Source organism: Geotrypetes seraphini, chromosome 3 (assembly GCF_902459505.1).
Source record: "Geotrypetes seraphini chromosome 3, aGeoSer1.1, whole genome shotgun sequence".
In the NCBI taxonomy this organism is placed as follows: Eukaryota; Metazoa; Chordata; class Amphibia; order Gymnophiona; family Dermophiidae; genus Geotrypetes; species Geotrypetes seraphini.
The window spans coordinates 172,241,445-172,259,855 of NC_047086.1; the positions used below are offsets into that span (position 1 = coordinate 172,241,445).

The window sequence follows — 18,411 nt, forward strand, 5'->3', positions numbered from 1 at the left end:
TTCGGCCCACCGGCCTGTCAGGAGTCTTATGAGCCTTTAAAGGTTGTATAGGAAAATCATGTGAGGTACAAAGTTGCACACACCCTCTACAGGCGAGTAACTCTAAAACGTAGATAGCTGATGAACAACATGGACGTGCTGCAAACTCTACTCTCCCCCAACAGCATTCCCTCCCAAGGTCCCAGGACAGTACAATTTTTGCTTCTCCACTCCCCCAGACTTCGTGAAGGTAGCAAAAAAAAAAAAAAAAAAGCAACTGCAATCAAAGGAAAACACGTATCTAGACATTCGCACAAACTCAAAGAATTATCAGAGAGATCTGCAATTTTCAAATAAATGACATTCAGAATTTGCCCTTACGTGGACTATACTAGCAGATACCCAAAAAACCATTTGTAGTGACCCCCCGGCATTTGTTCCCGTACACAGGCGCTCACTATCTCCCCCTTCTTTTCCCTTCTCCTCATGAGTCATACCTGAGAATTCCCAGGTACGGTAATCATATACAGTTCAAATTTCCCTATGAAGAGAAGAGTATAAAAGCAGGACTGGCTCATCATGTCTACTGAGTGATGTTCACTCTATGGACTGATTAAATTGCAAAAACTTCCTCACATGATCCCTTCCCAAAAGACACTATAGCAACGTGTAGCTAGAAGACACAGAGCAGCTAACTCAGTTAAAATCTCTGCATGAACATTCAGTCCTAGGAATGGTGTAGCCAGAATACCATTTGTTGGGGGGGGGGGCTATGGAAGGCATGGGCACTCATTTACCTCCCCTTTCCTCTTTCCTTCCACCTCCCCATATTAAAATTACCATATTTTCACACTTATAACAAACACGTTATATGAATTTTTACAAAACACGCACACCCCCTGCATGCTATATGTATGGGCACACTATAGCAGTATAGTTTTACTAAGATGGGCTAATTGCAAAATTATTGCATTTGTTTTCAAAGCTTTTTTTGCAGGTTTTGAACAGTAATAATACCTGCAAGAACCTAACAAGAAAAGCCTTTAAAAACAAATGTGTTAGTTTGACATTTAGAGTGTCTTAGAAAAATTGCCATTGTACGTGTTGTATGCATGGGCACATTATACCAGTTATATTTACATAGACTCCTATTGTATGCATTATACACATGATCTTGTTCAATGCATTAAAAAATGTTACTTTAGCTGAAGAGGAATCCCAAGATTCGCCCGCTACAGAAAGCCAACCCCAGTCCCTTAAAGTGCGGCGGTCAGCAGATCAAAGTGCTGCTGCTGGTGCTGAAACATGCACAAGCTCCTATAGGTGCATATACCAAGCATGCATGGAATGCAGCAAAGATGTGATAGCAGAATCAGCAGCGGCACTTTGAGCCACGAACAGCCATGCTTTAGGACAGGGGTAGGGAACTCCAGTCCTCGAGAGCCGTATTCCAGTCAGGTTTTCAGGATTTCCCCAATGAATATGCATGAGATCTATTTCAATGCATATTCATTGTGGAAATCCTGAAAACCCGACTGGAATACGGCTCTCGAGGACCAGAGTTCCCTACCCCTGCTTTAGGAGATTGGGGATGACTGTGTTTTTCTGTAGCCAACAGGGCTCGGGGGATCCCCATCAAATCTCCCCTTTTACTAAACCGTGATAGCGGTTATTAACGCAGGGAGCCACTCTGAATGCTCATAGGAATTCTATGAGCGTCAGTAGCAGCGTGGAGCATTCAGCGCAGCTCCTTGCTCTAATAACCGCTATTGCGGTTTAGTAAAAAAAAAAAAGGGGGGGGGAGATAGAAAGCTGTATCCGGCTGCTGGATGAACCTGAGACAAAAGTAGATGGGCCTAGGCCAGCCCAGGTACTTCATGATTATGGCTCCCGAGTCATACATGTTTTACAATTGCCAACCTCAAAGAAGACCATTAAGTCTGAACAGTCATTAAAGAAATTTAAGACCTTGCCTAAAATGGTGTGGTAGCTGTGTTGGTAATATATAGAAATAAAACAAAAACATGAAGGAAATAAGGTAATACCTTTTTTATTGGATAAATAATGCATTTTCCTCCCCCTTTACAAAACCATAGCACAGTTTTTAGCGCCAGATGCACCAGTAACAGCTCCGACACTCAGGAACTCCTGCGAGCATTGAAGCTGTTATCGTCACGGCCAGTGCTAAAAAACGTGTTACAGTTTTGTAAAGGGGGGGGGGGATTATAATTAGCTTTCAAAGATCTAAAGAAGGGTTACTTTTGAAAGCTAACCATAAAATTAAGTTAATCCAATAAAAAGGTATCACCTTATATCCTTTATGTTTTTGTTTTATTTCTATATAAGAATACTATATAAGATACTTTTCATATTATAATATTTCTGAAATGAATAAAGTTTTGTAAATTGTTTATGTCTATTTCTGACATTTATACTTTTTTGCTTTTTCATATCTAATATTATATTATTTTAACATTATTGAATGTGAGGGGCTTATTTTTGATTCAACTAGTTTTTGCCCTTCATATTTGTATACTAATTTTTTCTCTCTTTTTCTTGGTTGTTTATTTCTATATAAGACCATGTTTAAAACCCATTTCTTTAGTGAGGCCTTCTGTTACTTATAACTGGGGCTTTTCTCAGGAACAGTTGAACAGTACTTCAGGATATGTAACAAAATGAATGTTTTTTGTATGTCTGCTATCTTTACTGTCAATATATGGTGTTCCTTTTTTTAATTTTATTGTTTGAATGTACATTGCTTTAGTTTACATGTTGAAAAAAGTGAGTCAGCACATTTTAATAAACAAACATAAACATAACATGAAAAGGAAAAAGAAAAAGAAAAAATGTGTGAAATAGAAGCACATTTCTTCCATACTCCTTAAACATGTTGATCATGTAAATTAGAAATGGTCTTCTAATCTAGGATATATTTATTTACAAATAGCGACCTCTGGTGGACAGATTAGAACAGACATCTCCAGCAGAGAAAAGATCCTACAGCAGGGGTGCCCACATTTTTTGGGCTTGCGAGCTGCTTTTAAAATGACCAAGTCAAAATGATCTACCAGCCATAAAATTTTAAAAAACACAAAGCACACTGTACACAGAGAAAATGTTAATTATCATTTATATTCTGAGGGGGTTTTTTTTTCAAAGAGATCAAGGCAGATGACTTTATGCAATGTCACGCTTCAGTAACAACTATACAAAAATAGACAAATATACCCCCTCCCTTTTTACTAAACCGCAATAGCAGTTTTTAGCACAGGGAGCTGTGCTGAATGCCCTGCGCAGCTCTCGATGCTCATAGGCTCCCTGCGCTAAAAACTACTATTACGGTTTAGTAAAAGGGGGCCATAGTGCAAAATATAGACGAAAGATATAAATTTTCAAAACAGCCACATTTTGATCACTGAATTAAAAATAAAATAATTTTTCCTACCTTTGTTGTCAGGTCAATATTCAAATCTTGTTGGTCCCAGGCTCTGGTTGGCTTCTGATAACTTGCTTGTCAGGGTCTCCTTCTTTCTCCGTGTTAACCATCCATCTTCTATCTCTGTCCTACCCTTCCATTTCCCTTCCCTCCCCTGGAAGTCTGGCATCTTTCCTTTTTTTCGTCTCTATCCACAGATCCACCTTTTCTCAACTACCCTTTCATCCAGCATCTCTCCCTCCTTCCCCACCACCCCATGGTCCACCATCTCTCCCTTTCTTTTCACAACTACCCTCCTATCCAGTATCTCTTCCCCCCTTCCACACCATCCCTTGTGTCCAACTTCTCTCCCTTTCTGTTCCTTCCCTCCCTAAATCCACCTTCTCTCTCCCACTCCTATGTTTTTAGACCCATTATTTCTTCCCCCCCAAAGTCCGGCATATGCATGTCTCTTTGAACCCCTTTCCCTCCCTCCCTCCGTTTACTTCTACATCAAGGCACCCCTCCCCCAAAGGCTTGCACCCTACCCCGAAGGCCTGCACTACCCCTTGAAGGCTTGCCTGTCCTCCTGAAGGTCTGCACCCCCCCCTGAAGGCCTGCACATTCCCCCCTGAAGGTCTGCACTACCCCTTGAAGACCTGCCTGTCCACCCTGAAGGCCTGCCCCTGCCCCCCCCCCTCCAGAAGGCCTGTGTATTCCTCCCTGCCCTCCCACATCCATTTACCTAATTCCTGCAGGGAGCAGCCTGCAGAGAAGATCGCTGGTACTTTAGCGATCCTTGCAGGTTGCCATAGGCCTCAGGAGCTGTCTTCCTTCTGCCCCAATCCTGCCTCTGACTCAGAGGAGGGGTGGGACTGCGGCAGAGGGAAGACAGCTCCTGAGGCCTATGGCAACCTGCAAGAATTGCTAAAGTACTGGGAGGTCAGGGAGAAAGCCGGATGTCGCCCAGCAGCAGCTGCTCGCCCGATGGCTACGGCAAGATGTGGACCAACGGGGCCAACCCCAAATTCTCCCTGCGCTGACTACATCAACATGTCCCCGGCCAGCGGCTCCATGACCAGCACCCCTCCCGATTGCTACCTAAACCCGACCAATGACCTGCACAAGTCTGTCTACTCCTACTTCTCCCTTCCACACTCCTTTAAGCACATCCACCGCCAGAAAAACGAGAGTGCGTTACGCCCCTCCACCACCCTCTCCGGCCACCTGCTCTGCACCGAGGACTCCTCTTCCTTCTCCACCAGAAGCAACAGCTTTGGGGGCCTGGAGGGCAGCGGGGCGCAGTGGGGCATGGCTGGGACTGAACGAGCTGACTTCCCGACTGACCCTCCCCCCTCCCCCTCTAAAGCAGGAGCGTCAGCGGCCTGCCAGCAAGAGGCAGCGCTGCCGATCCTGCTTTAGGGGGCGAGGGGGTAGGGTTAATCACAGAATAGGGAGGCCGATTTTTTTTTTTTTTGGGGGGGGTGTTTAAATCATATCGATTCACCTGATGTGAATCGATTCGAATTGGGCAGCACTAAGAAGTTCTCGGCTCTTACCGCAACAGGCTTCTTTCTCCTGTAGTGCGCTAAGCTTCATCCCCCACCAACCTTCACCATGCCCTGCCAGCACTCTGATTGGCCAGTGTTCTTCAAGGCAGGCCAGTCAGGAGGGGAAGAAAAAGAAGGGAAGGGAACCTGGCTCTGCAATTGACTGGGATTTCATGAGCGATTGACCGGTCGATCGCGATCGACATATTGGGCACCCCTGTCCTACAGTATGTTCTCAATTCACATAAGAATAGCCATACTAGGTCAGACCAATGATCCATCTAGCCTAGTATCCTATTTCCACAGTGGTCAGAAGTACCTGGCAGAAACCCAAATAGTAGCAATATTTCATGGTACTGATCCCAGGACAAGCAGTGGCTTCCCCTATGTCTGTCTAAATATGAGACTATGTTCTTGTCCTCCAGACACTCATTGCTAAAATGTTATCAATAAAATTAAGATCAGTGGTTTATCTTATAATTCTTAGGTATTTATATACTGTAAATTTAGGTGTTTCTTTTCCAGCTAATTAGTGGTTTAGGAAGGTACAAAAAAATCTGTTTTATACTACAACAGTAGACTCTCAGGTAACAGGCACCCATGGGGATTGATAGATGCCGGATAAATGTAGCGTCTGGTTGCTTGAGAGTTACTATTAAAAACAGGGCTAACTAATAATATACCCCATACTATGCCATACCATAAACTGTTCCAAACAAACTACCGGACATGTGGTAGGCAAAGTGTGGGCGTACTTAGGTGTGGCATGCCAGAAATTGATTTTATGTTCATTTTTATTTAAAGTATTACAGTATTTCTTAGATTTTTTTTCTGGTTGCTTGAGAGTTCTGGTTACAGAGTTCCAGTTAACAGTGAGTCTACTGTAGTGTTTTTACATCATAGATATCAGAAGTGTTTTTAAAGTGTAAAATCAGAAGCCTTATCTCAATATCATCTAGAGTATTATGATTTCTTTCAGAGTCAATTTCTTCAAATGGGTCACAGAGGATTTGCACATTGAACTGTTATGGTGCTATTTGCACAAGAATAGACCTGAGGAAGAAGCGCCTAGACTACTCCCAAAAATAAGCCCTAGTCGCCAGCAGCAATGCTTCCCCCCCACCCTTCCATCTATCCCTCCCATTTGAACCCCGACCGCGAGACAAAATACCTGGAAACAAATGGCAGTGTCTGCAGCACAGGCTTGATCGCGACCTGCCCTTCTCACGCCTGACTATTCCGTGCCGCGTTGCTGATGAGATCATCAGTGATGCAGCAGAAGAACGCCCGGAAGTGAGAAGGGCAGGCCACAATCCAGTCTGTGCTGCCGACACTGCTGTTTGTTTCCAGGTATTTCGTTTCGTGGTCCAGGTTTGCATGGGAGGGAGAGATGGAAGGGTCAGCATAGGGGGGTGCGGGGTGCGCGGTGGCTGCAAGGGGGGATGGGAGGAAGGGAGGGATAAAAGCTTCAACGGTTCTACTGCACAAGGGGATAGGAGGGAGGGAGGGAGGGAGGGATAGAAAGATACTGCACAAGGGGATGGGTAAGAGGGGAGGAAAGATGCTGCACATGTGAGGGAGAGAAAGGAAATAGGAAGAATTGGGGTGGAGGAGAGGAAGGGAGAGATAATCATTGTACATGAAAAAAAATAAGACCTACCCGAAAATAAGACCTAGTGCCTTTTTTGGCCCAAAATTAATATGACAGTGTCTTATTTTGGGGGAAACACGGTATATGTTGGGGGAGGAGAAGATATTTGCTTATTTTATTATTTACATACTATATATAACCTAAGTAATTTACATTCAGGTTCTCAAGCATTTTTCCCTATCTGTCCTGGTGGGCTCACATTCTACCTAATGTGCCTGGGGCAATGGGAGATTAAGTGACTTGCCCAGGGTCACAAGTAGCAGCATGGGATTTGAATTCACAACCTCAGGGTGCTGAGATTGTAGCTCTAATCATTGCACCACACACTCCCCAATTTGTATGTTCTCAAGTAAATCCCAGCTTAGGTTCTTTGCCCTGCTAATTTTTAAAGATGTTGCATTGTCACTCATTTTTAGTGAGCACCTTGTAGTCTGAAAACGCTGGGCAAAGTGGTATAAATTAATATCTGAACATTTGAACAAGAAACCTAAAACTAGTTTAAGAGATATTTGGAGCATTGAGACTAATCAAGCAGCCATATGGGGTAAAGACCTAGAAAAACTAATTGCACACACAAACAACTATGAAGAATTCAGGAAACACCTAAAAACTTACCTATTCTTGAAATACCTAGTAGAGAATGACACGGTGACGGTTTACCCGCGGCCACCGCATTTAAGCCGCGGGTCACCGCCGAAAACGGGGAAGAAAAATAGAAGTCGCTGCGGTGACGGGGACAAGGCCATTCACCGACCGCAGAAACGGTGAACAGGTTTGTCCCCGCGGGCCAATGTACCCCCTTCTAGAAACCGCTATTTACCTGTGTTTCACCGTGCTCCTCATTTGTCAGATCAACCCCTCCCGACAATCGCAGCAGAAGGGTACCCAACCCCTCCTGCCGGTCCTCCCAATGGCCTCCCCTAAGATCGCCGGCAGGAGGGTACCCAACCCCTCCTGCTGGACCCCCCCCCCAACGAACCCTCCCACCCCGGAACCCCCTTAGTCTTACTTTCCAAGTTGGACCGGACAGCTCCTCGCTCGTCTGGCCAGCAGGCCTGCCTCCGTCCAAATGAGGCGGGCCCGCCCCTCCCCTCCCCTGCCTAACCCACAGGATCCTAGGGCCTGATTGGCCCAAGCACCTAAGGCCCCTCCTATAGCGGGAGTGGCTTTAGGTGCCTAGACCAATCAGGCCCTAGGATCCTGTGGGTTGGGCAGGGTAGGGGCGGGCCCGCCTCATTTGGACGGAGGCAGGCCTGCTGGCCAGACGAGCGAGGAGCTGTCCGGTCCAACTTGGAAAGTAAGACTAAGGGGGTTCCGGGGTGGGAGGGTTCGTTGGGGGGGGGGGGTCCAGCAGGAGGGGTTGGGTACCCTCCTGCCGGCGATCTTAGGGGAGGCCATTGGGAGGACCGGCAGGAGGGGTTGGGTACCCTTCTGCTGCGATTGTCGGGAGGGCCGTTGGGGGGGTCTACAGGAGGGGTTGGGTGCCCTCCTGCCGTGATCGCTGGGGGGAGGGGAGACTTGCAGCACTGCTTATACAGCGACTCTGGCTGTGAGGAACTACAGTAAGGCCAGTGTTGAACAGACTTCATAGTATGAACCAACAGGTTTCTTTTTGTCCTGATGAATTCAGCTCTGTATATATTTTCTGAGACAGTCTATATAAATAGGAATCTATCTGGCTGTGAGGAACTACAGTAAGGCCAGTGTTGAACAGACTTCTATGGTCTTTGTTCCATGTGTGGTAAGACAGATTAGGATGTGTTAGATAGGGCTTCAACAGCAATTTCAGTAGTTGGAACATTAGAACAAAGTCAGGCAGATTTCTACAGTGTGTGTCTCATGTATGGCAAGACAGATTAGAATATGCTTCAATGGCAACTCCAGTAGTTGAGACTTAAAGAGAACACCAAGCAGACTTCTACGCTCTGTGTCCCTTCATGGGTTCTAATTTTGGCCATTGGGGTTCCTTGGAATAATTGTACCTAAGGGGTGGTGGAAGATTAGTGATTGAAAAATTGTATGAAAAATAACTATTTTAAATTTAGTGATCAAAATGTGTCAGTTTTGAGAATTTATATTAATTAATTTTTTCTCTGCGTGTTTTGTTTTTGTATAGTTATTAACTAATATTTAACTAAGTTTTAAAGTTTTACAGAATGTTTCCTTTAAACGTAAATAAAGAAAATTATATAAAATCGTACCCGTTTGAGGCTTTTATGTATGCGACGGTGACGGTGACGGGGCGGTGAATGGGGTTGCAGTGGCGGTGACGGGGCGGTGAATGGGATGGCAGTGGCGGTGACGGGGCGGTGAATGGAATGGCGGTGACGGGGCGGTGCAGAGGATGGTGAGACGGGGACGGGGCGGTGACGGGGACCAATTTTTTCACCGTGTCATTCTCTAATACCTAGGTAACGAACCGGAACATCAACCCCCCTCTTAACATCACCACAGACCTGAACGTGCAAACTGTTAACCCCAACCCCTATTCACTAAATATGAACACTCTATGAACCTAAGGAATATTTCTACTTCTGTGTAAACAACTTGGCACTTCCTGGCCTTGCAACACACAAACTGACGTTAACACTATTAATGTTATCAGATGTACACTGCTATATTCTCTAATTCATTGTACGAGATACACACTGATATACTCTTTAATTCGCTGTTCGTAAAGTTTCTCTTGATTGTATTAACGGTTTCTTCGATTGTATTTACAGTTTCTCTTGATTGTATCTAACTCGCTGTATGTAAAGTTTCTCTTGATTGTATTTACAGTTTCTTTGATTGTATTTACAGTTTCTCTTGATTGTATCCACAGTTTCTTTTATTGTAAACCGCCTAGAAGTCGCAAGATTGTTGGCGGTATATAAGAATAAAGTTATTATTATTTTATTATTATTATTAAGCAACAGATTTCTGCTACTCAATGGCCACGGATTTGGTCTTGGAGGATGAGATGCACAATGTCAGCATCTATGAGACAGACTTGTTTTTTTCTGTTATTTAGAATTTTTTGGACCCCTGTTCTAAATCTAATAGATGCTGGCATTGTCATCTTGATATAGGGACACTGGATCATCTATTGTTCTATTGTCCCTTGATACTCTTGATATGTATATTTTGGAGATCTATATGGGGTCAAGTTACTATGATATTGGAAGTCCCATTATCTTTGTCATATGATGTAGTGTTGTTTGGTACATTATTAATGCCCAAGAGTCCAATAACTGCAAATCAGAATAGATTATTGCTATGAGGGTCAAGATAAGAAAATTGGGTCATTAGGGCATAGACAGGGGATGGGTAAGCAGAGTGGGCAGACTTGATGGGCTGTAGCCCTTTTCTGCCGTCATCTTCTATGTTTTCTATGTTTCTATCATGACAGAAGTTGCTATGCAGCTTATTATGAAAAACTGGAAAAATTGGGACAAGTTAAACTATTCCTTTTGGTGGGAATCCTTATGCCAAATTTTTAAGTTTGAACGTGTGAATTCATTACAATTGGGACACTATAATAAATTTAAAGAAATTTGGGATCCATTAACAAAATTTTGTTTGGCTTGATTATTAGTATTACCTTTTTTCTCTGTAAGAGCATTTTTACACATCCAGGAGGGGTGGGTGGGTGGAAGGGTCTGGGGGGGTGGGGGGGGACTATGTACTTATAATTATATCATTTGATTGTAAGTGCTGTTTATTGTGCTAATTGTTTGATAATTTGTTGTACTTTATGTTGGCTTTTAAAATGAATAAAGAATTAAAAAAAAAAAAAGAATATGCTGGGCAAAAAGTAGTAAAAGAAGCCCCTTATTAATTCTGTGGTTATTAATTGGGTAAAACCTCAGTATTTAACGGTGATGGTGCTCTTGTGCTGCTCTACCTCTGACAGAATTGGGTATAGTATGGTTGGCGTAGCTGCCTCAACATCCTGAAGTTGTGAGTTTGATTACTGGGTTAACAAAAATGGCCACTGGAAAAAAAAAAAAAAAAAATACACAGTGGTGAAAGAACAAACAAAGCCAGCAAAAAGGTAACTGTGGGGGAAACGACTTCAGAAAACCAAACTGTAGACAAAATCTGAAGTCTAACAGTTGTATTGGTTTAGTTGTCATTCATTAATCCTGGAAACCCCTTTTTTATTGTATTCTTTTTTTCTGCTTTTTGTGAAAATTTTTATTTTTAACTTGGTTCAAATCTTTGAAATATATAAAACAATTTTTTTTTAATCAAAATGGTCTCTAAACCTCAATTGATTTGAATGCCCATATAGAAAATGCAATTAGCTTAAAATGTAGCCTTACAAGATGGGTTTCATCAGGGCTGATATAAGTGCAGATTCCAGATTTCCAACAAAGACTTCCCATGAGCTCCTCTAAAGTCATGTGATTACATATGTGCATGCACTGGCTCCACTATATGCAATCTCTTTCATGAATATTCTTTGTGGATATCCTGAAAACCTGAATGCCTGGGGGTGTCTCCAGGACTAATTTGGGAAACACTGCCATATGGGCTGACTCATCTGTCCACTTTAAAACTTAAGGATGTCACTATAATAAAGTACAGCCTTATTCAAAAGCAAACTACGGAGTGAACACTGTTTGTGGAGGGGAGTGAAGTAGAGCCATTTTTGCCAAAGTCACTCACTGAAGGTTTTGGGAGCATTGCACCTCTTGCTAGGGGCGTTTGGTTTCAGGCCCAGCCACTCAGAAGCTACAGGTCACCAGCAACAGTTGGTACATGCTGCCGGCAGCTGACCTGGAAGCTTTTCCTCTGACACATTTGCATTTTGCAACAGAGGGAAGGTTTCTAGGTCAGCCGCCGGTATCCTGAAGAAATGGTACATAAGATGGGGGGGTGGGAAGGGAGGAGAGAGAGAAATTGCTGCACGAGCTGAGGGAGGGTGAGACAGGTGGGAGAGAGAATTTGCTGCATGGGCTGGGAGGGTAAGAAAGAAGGGAGAGAATCTGCTGCATGTTTGAGTCAGAGAAAGAGTTTGCTGCACGGGCTTGGGGGGGGAAAAGAGGGAAAGAGAGAGATGTCCACCCACTTTAGGCTCAGACCCACCCAAAATTGGTTGGCTGCACCATTGCCTCTTACTGTCCATCAAGATCCACATAGGAGCAGAAACCATATACTTCTGTGCAATCCCCTTCTCACCCCCCTCCCGGAGATAAGAGGCCAAACATACTACACCAATGGACCGAGGTTACATCTGCTTTAGGAATCTGTGCCCTACAGATCCTCAAGAGGTTCAGTTAACCTGACAAGGAGGACAGAAGATCTCATCAAGCCAGGAGCAAAGAGAAGCAGGATTGAATCATTTGAAGCAGGAGACTAATAGTGTTCTCAGTGCTAAATTCTGCTATTTGTGACCTAGTTTACTGTACTCTAAGACATTTGTGGACTTTTTATTCTCTACTGCACTATCTTTTATTTTTACATCAGTATAGATACCTATGGTTCATTTAGCCAAATGTACTAAGATTTATTATTTCTTTATAATAAGAAGAGAAGACTGCAAGAGATCAGTATTTTCAACTAAACACACACAGAAAAGTGCCCACCAAACATATGGCCTTAGATTTGAAAGAACCCATACAAGCCCAGAAAGTAAGAGGAAAGTCTTCTCCTTCATTCGCATAGCTGTTTGCATACTTGTACAATGTGAAGAACAGGGAGGCCTTGCTGGGCTTTACTGCTATTGCTTCTGGGATGTGTCTTACCAACTCCGACGGGAGTACGCATAGTGTAGTGCATGCAGCCCAGGAGATCCATCTGAGTGCATTCCATGGTGTGGTGCAGAATAGAAGAGGCAAAGAATCGGAAATTAAAAACAGACCGAGGGATATCCACAGTGCGGGCAAATGTAATTGTTTTTCCTGAAATAGAAAAAAAAAATCATATCATATAATGATGTCTTGTTATCTCATTCCCAATACCATGCATACTCATTTCTTTATTTTGAAACTAAAGGCATTTCTTTTTCACCCTAGAGTACTCAGCAGAAGCTAATACATCCATCCTTCTGCATTCATTCATTTTTGCTTAATGGCCAACTTTTTAGTTTTATGCAATGTATCCTACTCACTTTCCTTATGTAGCATGTTTAGTCTGTAATGTTCATGTAGTCAGTCTTTCCCAGTGGAATGAGAGGATGTTGCTCCCTTGGGCTGATCAAGAATGCTGACAGAAAAATCAATGAACTACAGTGGTACCTTGGAATCCAAACTTAATTTGTTCCAGAACCCTGTTCGAACTCCAAAACATTCGAGTTCCAAGACAATTTTTCCCATTGAAAATAATAGAAACTGGATTAATCCGTTCCTTGGTCCCACAAACTCAGATTTTCCAATAAATTTAACAGTAAACACACTGGCAGAGACAGCAAGATCGGGTCCACGCTGGTAGAGGCAGCAAAATCGGCAACAGCAACTGCAAGCGGTGCTCAGCCCAAAGCTTTCCTCCCAGGCAGAAACAGGAAGCTGCGTCAGAGGGGAAGCTTTGGGCTGAGCAACGCTTGCAGTTCCCTTACGTTCGGATTACAAAGCAGCATTCGGATTCTGGGGCCAAATTTAATTTTAAAAAAAGTTTGGATTCCATGTTGTTTGAATTCTGGGGCGTTCGGATTCCGAGGTACCACTGTACTCACTTCTGGTGGAACCTGAATCAGTATCTCCATACAATCAAACAAACCAAATTTGTTATTATGAGCATCAGGGATTGAAGTGGAAAATAAAAAACGAGACAGAGGTGATACTAGGGGAAAGAAAGGCTTAGCAAAATCAGGCGTTTAGTGCAGTGACTAGAATCCAAGCTCAAAGACAAGCGTGGTAGTTGATGCAAATGAATACTGGTCTTCTTCCTGAGAAAATATTTAATTCAAAGACCAACCTCCTTGCACCTCATATTTTGAGCATAATGATAAAACTGCACCATTGAACCCATATTACCCACAATTGAAACAAGCTAGGTTCTAATGTTTTGCAGTAGCAGATATTTTATCCTCAGAGGGTTCAAATGACTGTCTGGAGTCATTCAAGTAGTCCTTTCCCACTGTGAGGGCTTTAATTAGGATTTCTTTTTCTTGGAATGTTCAAGAAGTTACATGGAAAGGAAAGAATGTATTTGCTAGCCTGATCTTGCAGGAGGGTTGACGATGAAAGAGAGTTTGGCTTTCTGCTCCATTTTGGAGAACAGGAGCATGGTCTCCTTGGCAAGTAGCCAGGAGAGGTTTGGTGAAGATATATTTGCTGAAAAATCTGCAACCCAAACAAACACTACTCCACGTAAAAGCTGCCACAACCTCAACAAGATGCTACAAAAAGGCAGAATAGTCAAAGGTTCAAGGAAGGGGTCGCTCAGAGGAGTTGTAATCCCCTACCGCTCTAAACAGCAAAATATTTTAATAAATATAGGGAGCCCTCAGTGTGAACGAGCAGCCATAGGAGACCAGCTCCAATGCTTCACAGACAGGCAGAGGTCATAAACCCCCGCCCGCACACCTGGTGTTCTGTTGCGTTTGATTTTGGTGCTTCAGAGGTTTATTTCATTCAGTTAAGTTTGGGTTTTTTCATTGATTTCATTTTTGGCTGGGGAGCTGGCTGGATTGGTTCGGTTAGGGGCCGCTCAGAGGTTTATCATGTTGTTTTTCACTTTCATGTGTGATTATAGTTGATTGAGTAGTGAGTGTTTTCACTTCATGTAATTTATCTAAATCATTGTATGTAATTTATTTAAATCATTGCACACAACGGGGGCCCAGTGATGGTGTGCGGGTGGGGGGTTTATGACTCTGTCTGTCTGTGAAGCGTTGGAGCTGGTCTCCTATGGCTGCTCATTCACACTGAGGGCTCCCTATATTTATAAAATATTTTGCTGTTTAGAGCGGTAGGGGATTACAACTCCTCTGAGCGACCCCTTCCTTGAACCTTTGACTATTCTGCCTTTTTGTAGTATCTTGTTGAAAAATCTGCAACAGCACCCAGTGAAAAATATCCATGTCAGGCCAGTGGAAGAGCGAGTGCAAAGATGTGAAGGGATTGTCAGAAGTAATATTCTATTCTATTTTTATTCCACACTATTCTCATAATAGATTCTAGGCGGATAACAATTAAAAACTATTATGTCCAAACAAAATTATTCATTTAACAATCATTAAAAATGAAATGTTTTTAACAGTTTTCTAAAGTTATAATAAGAAGAAACATGTCCTAGTGCATTTGGAAGATCATTCCAAAGCTTTGTTCCTATAAACTCAAAAGATTTGTCCATCAAAGATTTCAAACAACCATATGAATTTATAAAATAGCCAAGACCCAATTACTGTTTATACCGGGAGGTAGCTCTATTTATTGGGAAAGTTATATACTACATTAAACCTTCTGGGTCCCTTTCCCTGCAACAATTTATATATAAGTATAACCAATTTAAAATTTACTCTCTTCTCAATCTTCAACCAATGTATAGTATAAAGATCTTTTTGATAGCTGGTGGCTTGTAAATGAGATGAAGAGTTATAGTAGCTCCCCAACCTTGATAAAGTGAGCGAAACATATTGATTACAGGGGTTGCATGAACTGAAGGCTGGAAAGCTAAGTTACTAAATTATTAAACTAAATTATTGAAATGAAATGAGAAATATCAATAAAATGTCTAAATTATTTAAATTATGACAGAAAAAGAGATATATAAGATAAAAAAAGATAAAGTTGTACCGTACTGGGAAGAATGAGGAATTGAAGCCCAGGGAACTTGAGTGTTCCAGGGGCGGTCTGATACCCCATAGGCACTAATATAATAGACCTTTGTATCCTGCAACCGGTCTGAATGTGAAGAGTGTAGTATAAAGAAAAACAACTTACATACGCACTCTCATAATGTTCAATGGGGAACATAGATGCAGCTATCCATTAAGAGTGGCAAATATTGAGAACTCTGGATATTCACTCTGCTGTCTTACCTTGATCTTTTGACTCTGCCTGCGCAAACTCCTCCAGATGGCTCTCCAGCAGATCTGCCAGCTTATTCATTATCTGAGATCTTTCCTGAGGGCTCTTGGAAGACCAGCTGGGAAAGGCAACTTTGGCAGCTGTAACTGCAGCATTTATCTGTAAAGACACAATGTTAAAAGTATCTCCAAATAAATAAGGTACCTGTATGACAACACTGACATTAAAATGTGCAGTGAGAGACACAAGCACACAGAAAATGAAAGTTGAAGATTTATAGTATAAGATAAATATGGGGGGGGGGGACATCTTGAGGTTGATAGTGAGTAAAATGTGGCCAGCAACATTATTGGATTACTGGTTTAATAAATTATTAATAATTGTAACTATGCCCCAACCAAACTTATAAGACCAATATTGGAAGCTCTGACCACCTTATTACACAGGCTGATGGACTATATGGCTCGGATTCTATAAACAGCGTCCTGATTGTAAGCAGTGGTAGGCGTCCTACTGCTGTATAACCAGCCAATCGGGATGCACGTTTTTAGAAAATAAGCTCCTGAGGCAGACCGCCTACATTGGTGGTGCCTCCGGGAGCCTAGGGAGGCATTCAAGCCCTCCTAAGCTCGCCTAAGGCTAGGTGCGGGCATGGTTTGGCCTGGAAGTAGCCTTAGGTGGACCTAGGCGGCTGTATGTGTCTCCCTAGGCCATGTGCCTATGGACGGGGCCAACCTAAAATTCCGGTTGCCCCAGGTGCCTAAGGCCCCTCCTATGGGCAATCAGGCTTTTAGGCCCCTCCCCGGTACATCCCACAATTCACCGGGAAGGGGCAGGCCCGCCTCATTCAGATGGAGGTGGACCTGCCAGATGGACAGAGGGAAAACCCATCCATCTGACCTTCCTACAAGGTTAAAGGCGGTCCAGGTAGGGGGCAGTGGTGTGATCTATGGGGGAGGGTTTCCAGGCAAGAGTGACTGGGTATCCCTCCTGTTGCTTTCATTAGGGGGAGGGGGGGTCCAGGCAGGAGAGACTGGGCATCCCTCCTGCTGCTTTAATTCAGGGGGGGTGATGGGTGGCCACAGCTGCCACCACTAAACCTATTGTGGCAAGGAGATCCCTTGCCGCAATAAGCTCAGCGGCCATGTCTATTTACAACCCGATTCTCTAACCAGCATCTGTAACATGGATGTCGGTTAGAGAATCGAGTTCACTATAGGTGAAATTCTGTATAGGATGCATGTCGGCTTCTGAGACCGGGCGTCCGATACAGAATCTTGGCCTACATGTCTATCTGCCGTCATTTACTATGTTACTGTCAATAACATGTCAACAACCTTCCCCAAAGTTATTGCAGGCCAAGTTTGAAATGAAGATGAAGGGGGGGGAACATGCAGAAATTTACTGTGTTTTAAATGTGTTCTTAATAGTCAGCACTCTTTCTCCAGTTTGCACACTAATTGCAAAAAGGATGCACTATTTCCTGATAATGCATGAATGTGTGAACTATCAAGCACGTACGACTAGTGCAATAGGGTGGTCAAAAAATAATTAATGAACACATTTCATTTGTCCACAAAGCTAATTTTATTCCTTTATATAAAAATGAAAAACACACAAAATTTTACTTAAAACAAACAAAGTTTAAGGGTTGCCTCACCTCACTGTTTTTTAAAACTACCGCTAAGACACCTTAAACACCTTGTTATTATATAAGATATAGGTGGGGTGGGATTGGGAAATATGTTATTTGTTAATTGATATATTATTAATGGATGGGGGTGAGGATTCTTTTATACTTTAATGATTATAAGTAAGATTGTCAAGTGATTTGTTTAAAATTTTTTTGATTGTTTATTATACACTTGTTGTAAGATATGAAAATGAATAAAGATTTATAAAAAAACAAAAACAAACTACCGCTAAGCTTAACAGTATACAATATTACAATTCTTGTGCACTTGCCAAATAATCAACAGTCTATGACAGAAGAGACGCCTTTGATGCAGAAAGAAACTTCTTTCAGTGGCTGGCCACTAGCTGAAGAACAAATTGCTGCTGTTCGTCATCTTTTGTCAAAGTATCGTATTTTTCAGTGAGGCTTATCCCTCGTTGTACTGCATCATTAACAGTCAATTTGGATGCCCAATTCCAAAGTTCCTTGAAAACTGGGTCATCGATCCACTCTGTGGGATGTTTCATCAGGAATATTTTCACTTTTGTTGACTCTCCTTCAATCAAGAGTTCAAAAAAATGACTGTGCTCTCGGTGTTACAAGACTTTCAAAGGTCACAGGTTCCATTTCATCTGTACTCATGAGACATCGTGGAATGTCTGGCAATGGTGGATGCTGTAAGTTTTGCATCATTTGTAGCTTTGTTTCTGGTGAAATTCTGTCATCAAAACAGCAAGTGCTGCTAAGTGCTTGATCAAAATTCATAGATGTGAGCACCTTGTTTGCAACAGTTTTATTCAGATATGTGTTGAGTGTAGACATTGGCAGATGATGCTGAAGAAAATTCAGATGTTATATGGGTAACTGCATTAGTCTGCCTTTCCACATACCTCGCTCTTGTCATGATTTTCTTTTCCTCGTGCTGCCTTTCTGCATTCTTTTGTAGTTGTTTGAAGGTCAACTCCACTCCTACAGCAAGAAAACACATTCTACCTTTGCTTCTGTAGAAATTCTCAATCTTCTTCATTTTTAAGTTCAATTATAACATCTTTTTTTGAAATATCAAACTGTTTGAATTCACTTTTAAATATTTCTTCATTTTGCCTATCACCTTCTCATTGATGAGTTCTGTGTTTCTTTAGGGACAAACACTCTTTGTGTAGTTTCTTCATCTTCCCAAC

General features: G+C 42.6%; 1 protein-coding gene across 3 annotated transcripts in view; it reads right to left on the reverse strand.

Moving 5' to 3' along the window:
* ALDH8A1 (aldehyde dehydrogenase 8 family member A1) overlaps positions 1-18,411 on the reverse strand; it is a 53,121-nt gene that overhangs the window by 14,956 nt on the left and 19,754 nt on the right. For all 3 annotated transcript variants that reach the window (XM_033935702.1, XM_033935704.1, XM_033935703.1), the window contains exons 2-3: positions 15,567-15,714; positions 12,331-12,486 (exon numbers count right to left, since the gene is read on the reverse strand). In XM_033935702.1, coding sequence (XP_033791593.1) covers positions 12,331-12,486; positions 15,567-15,714 — 304 coding nt within the window. The remainder of the gene's footprint in view (positions 1-12,330; positions 12,487-15,566; positions 15,715-18,411) is intronic.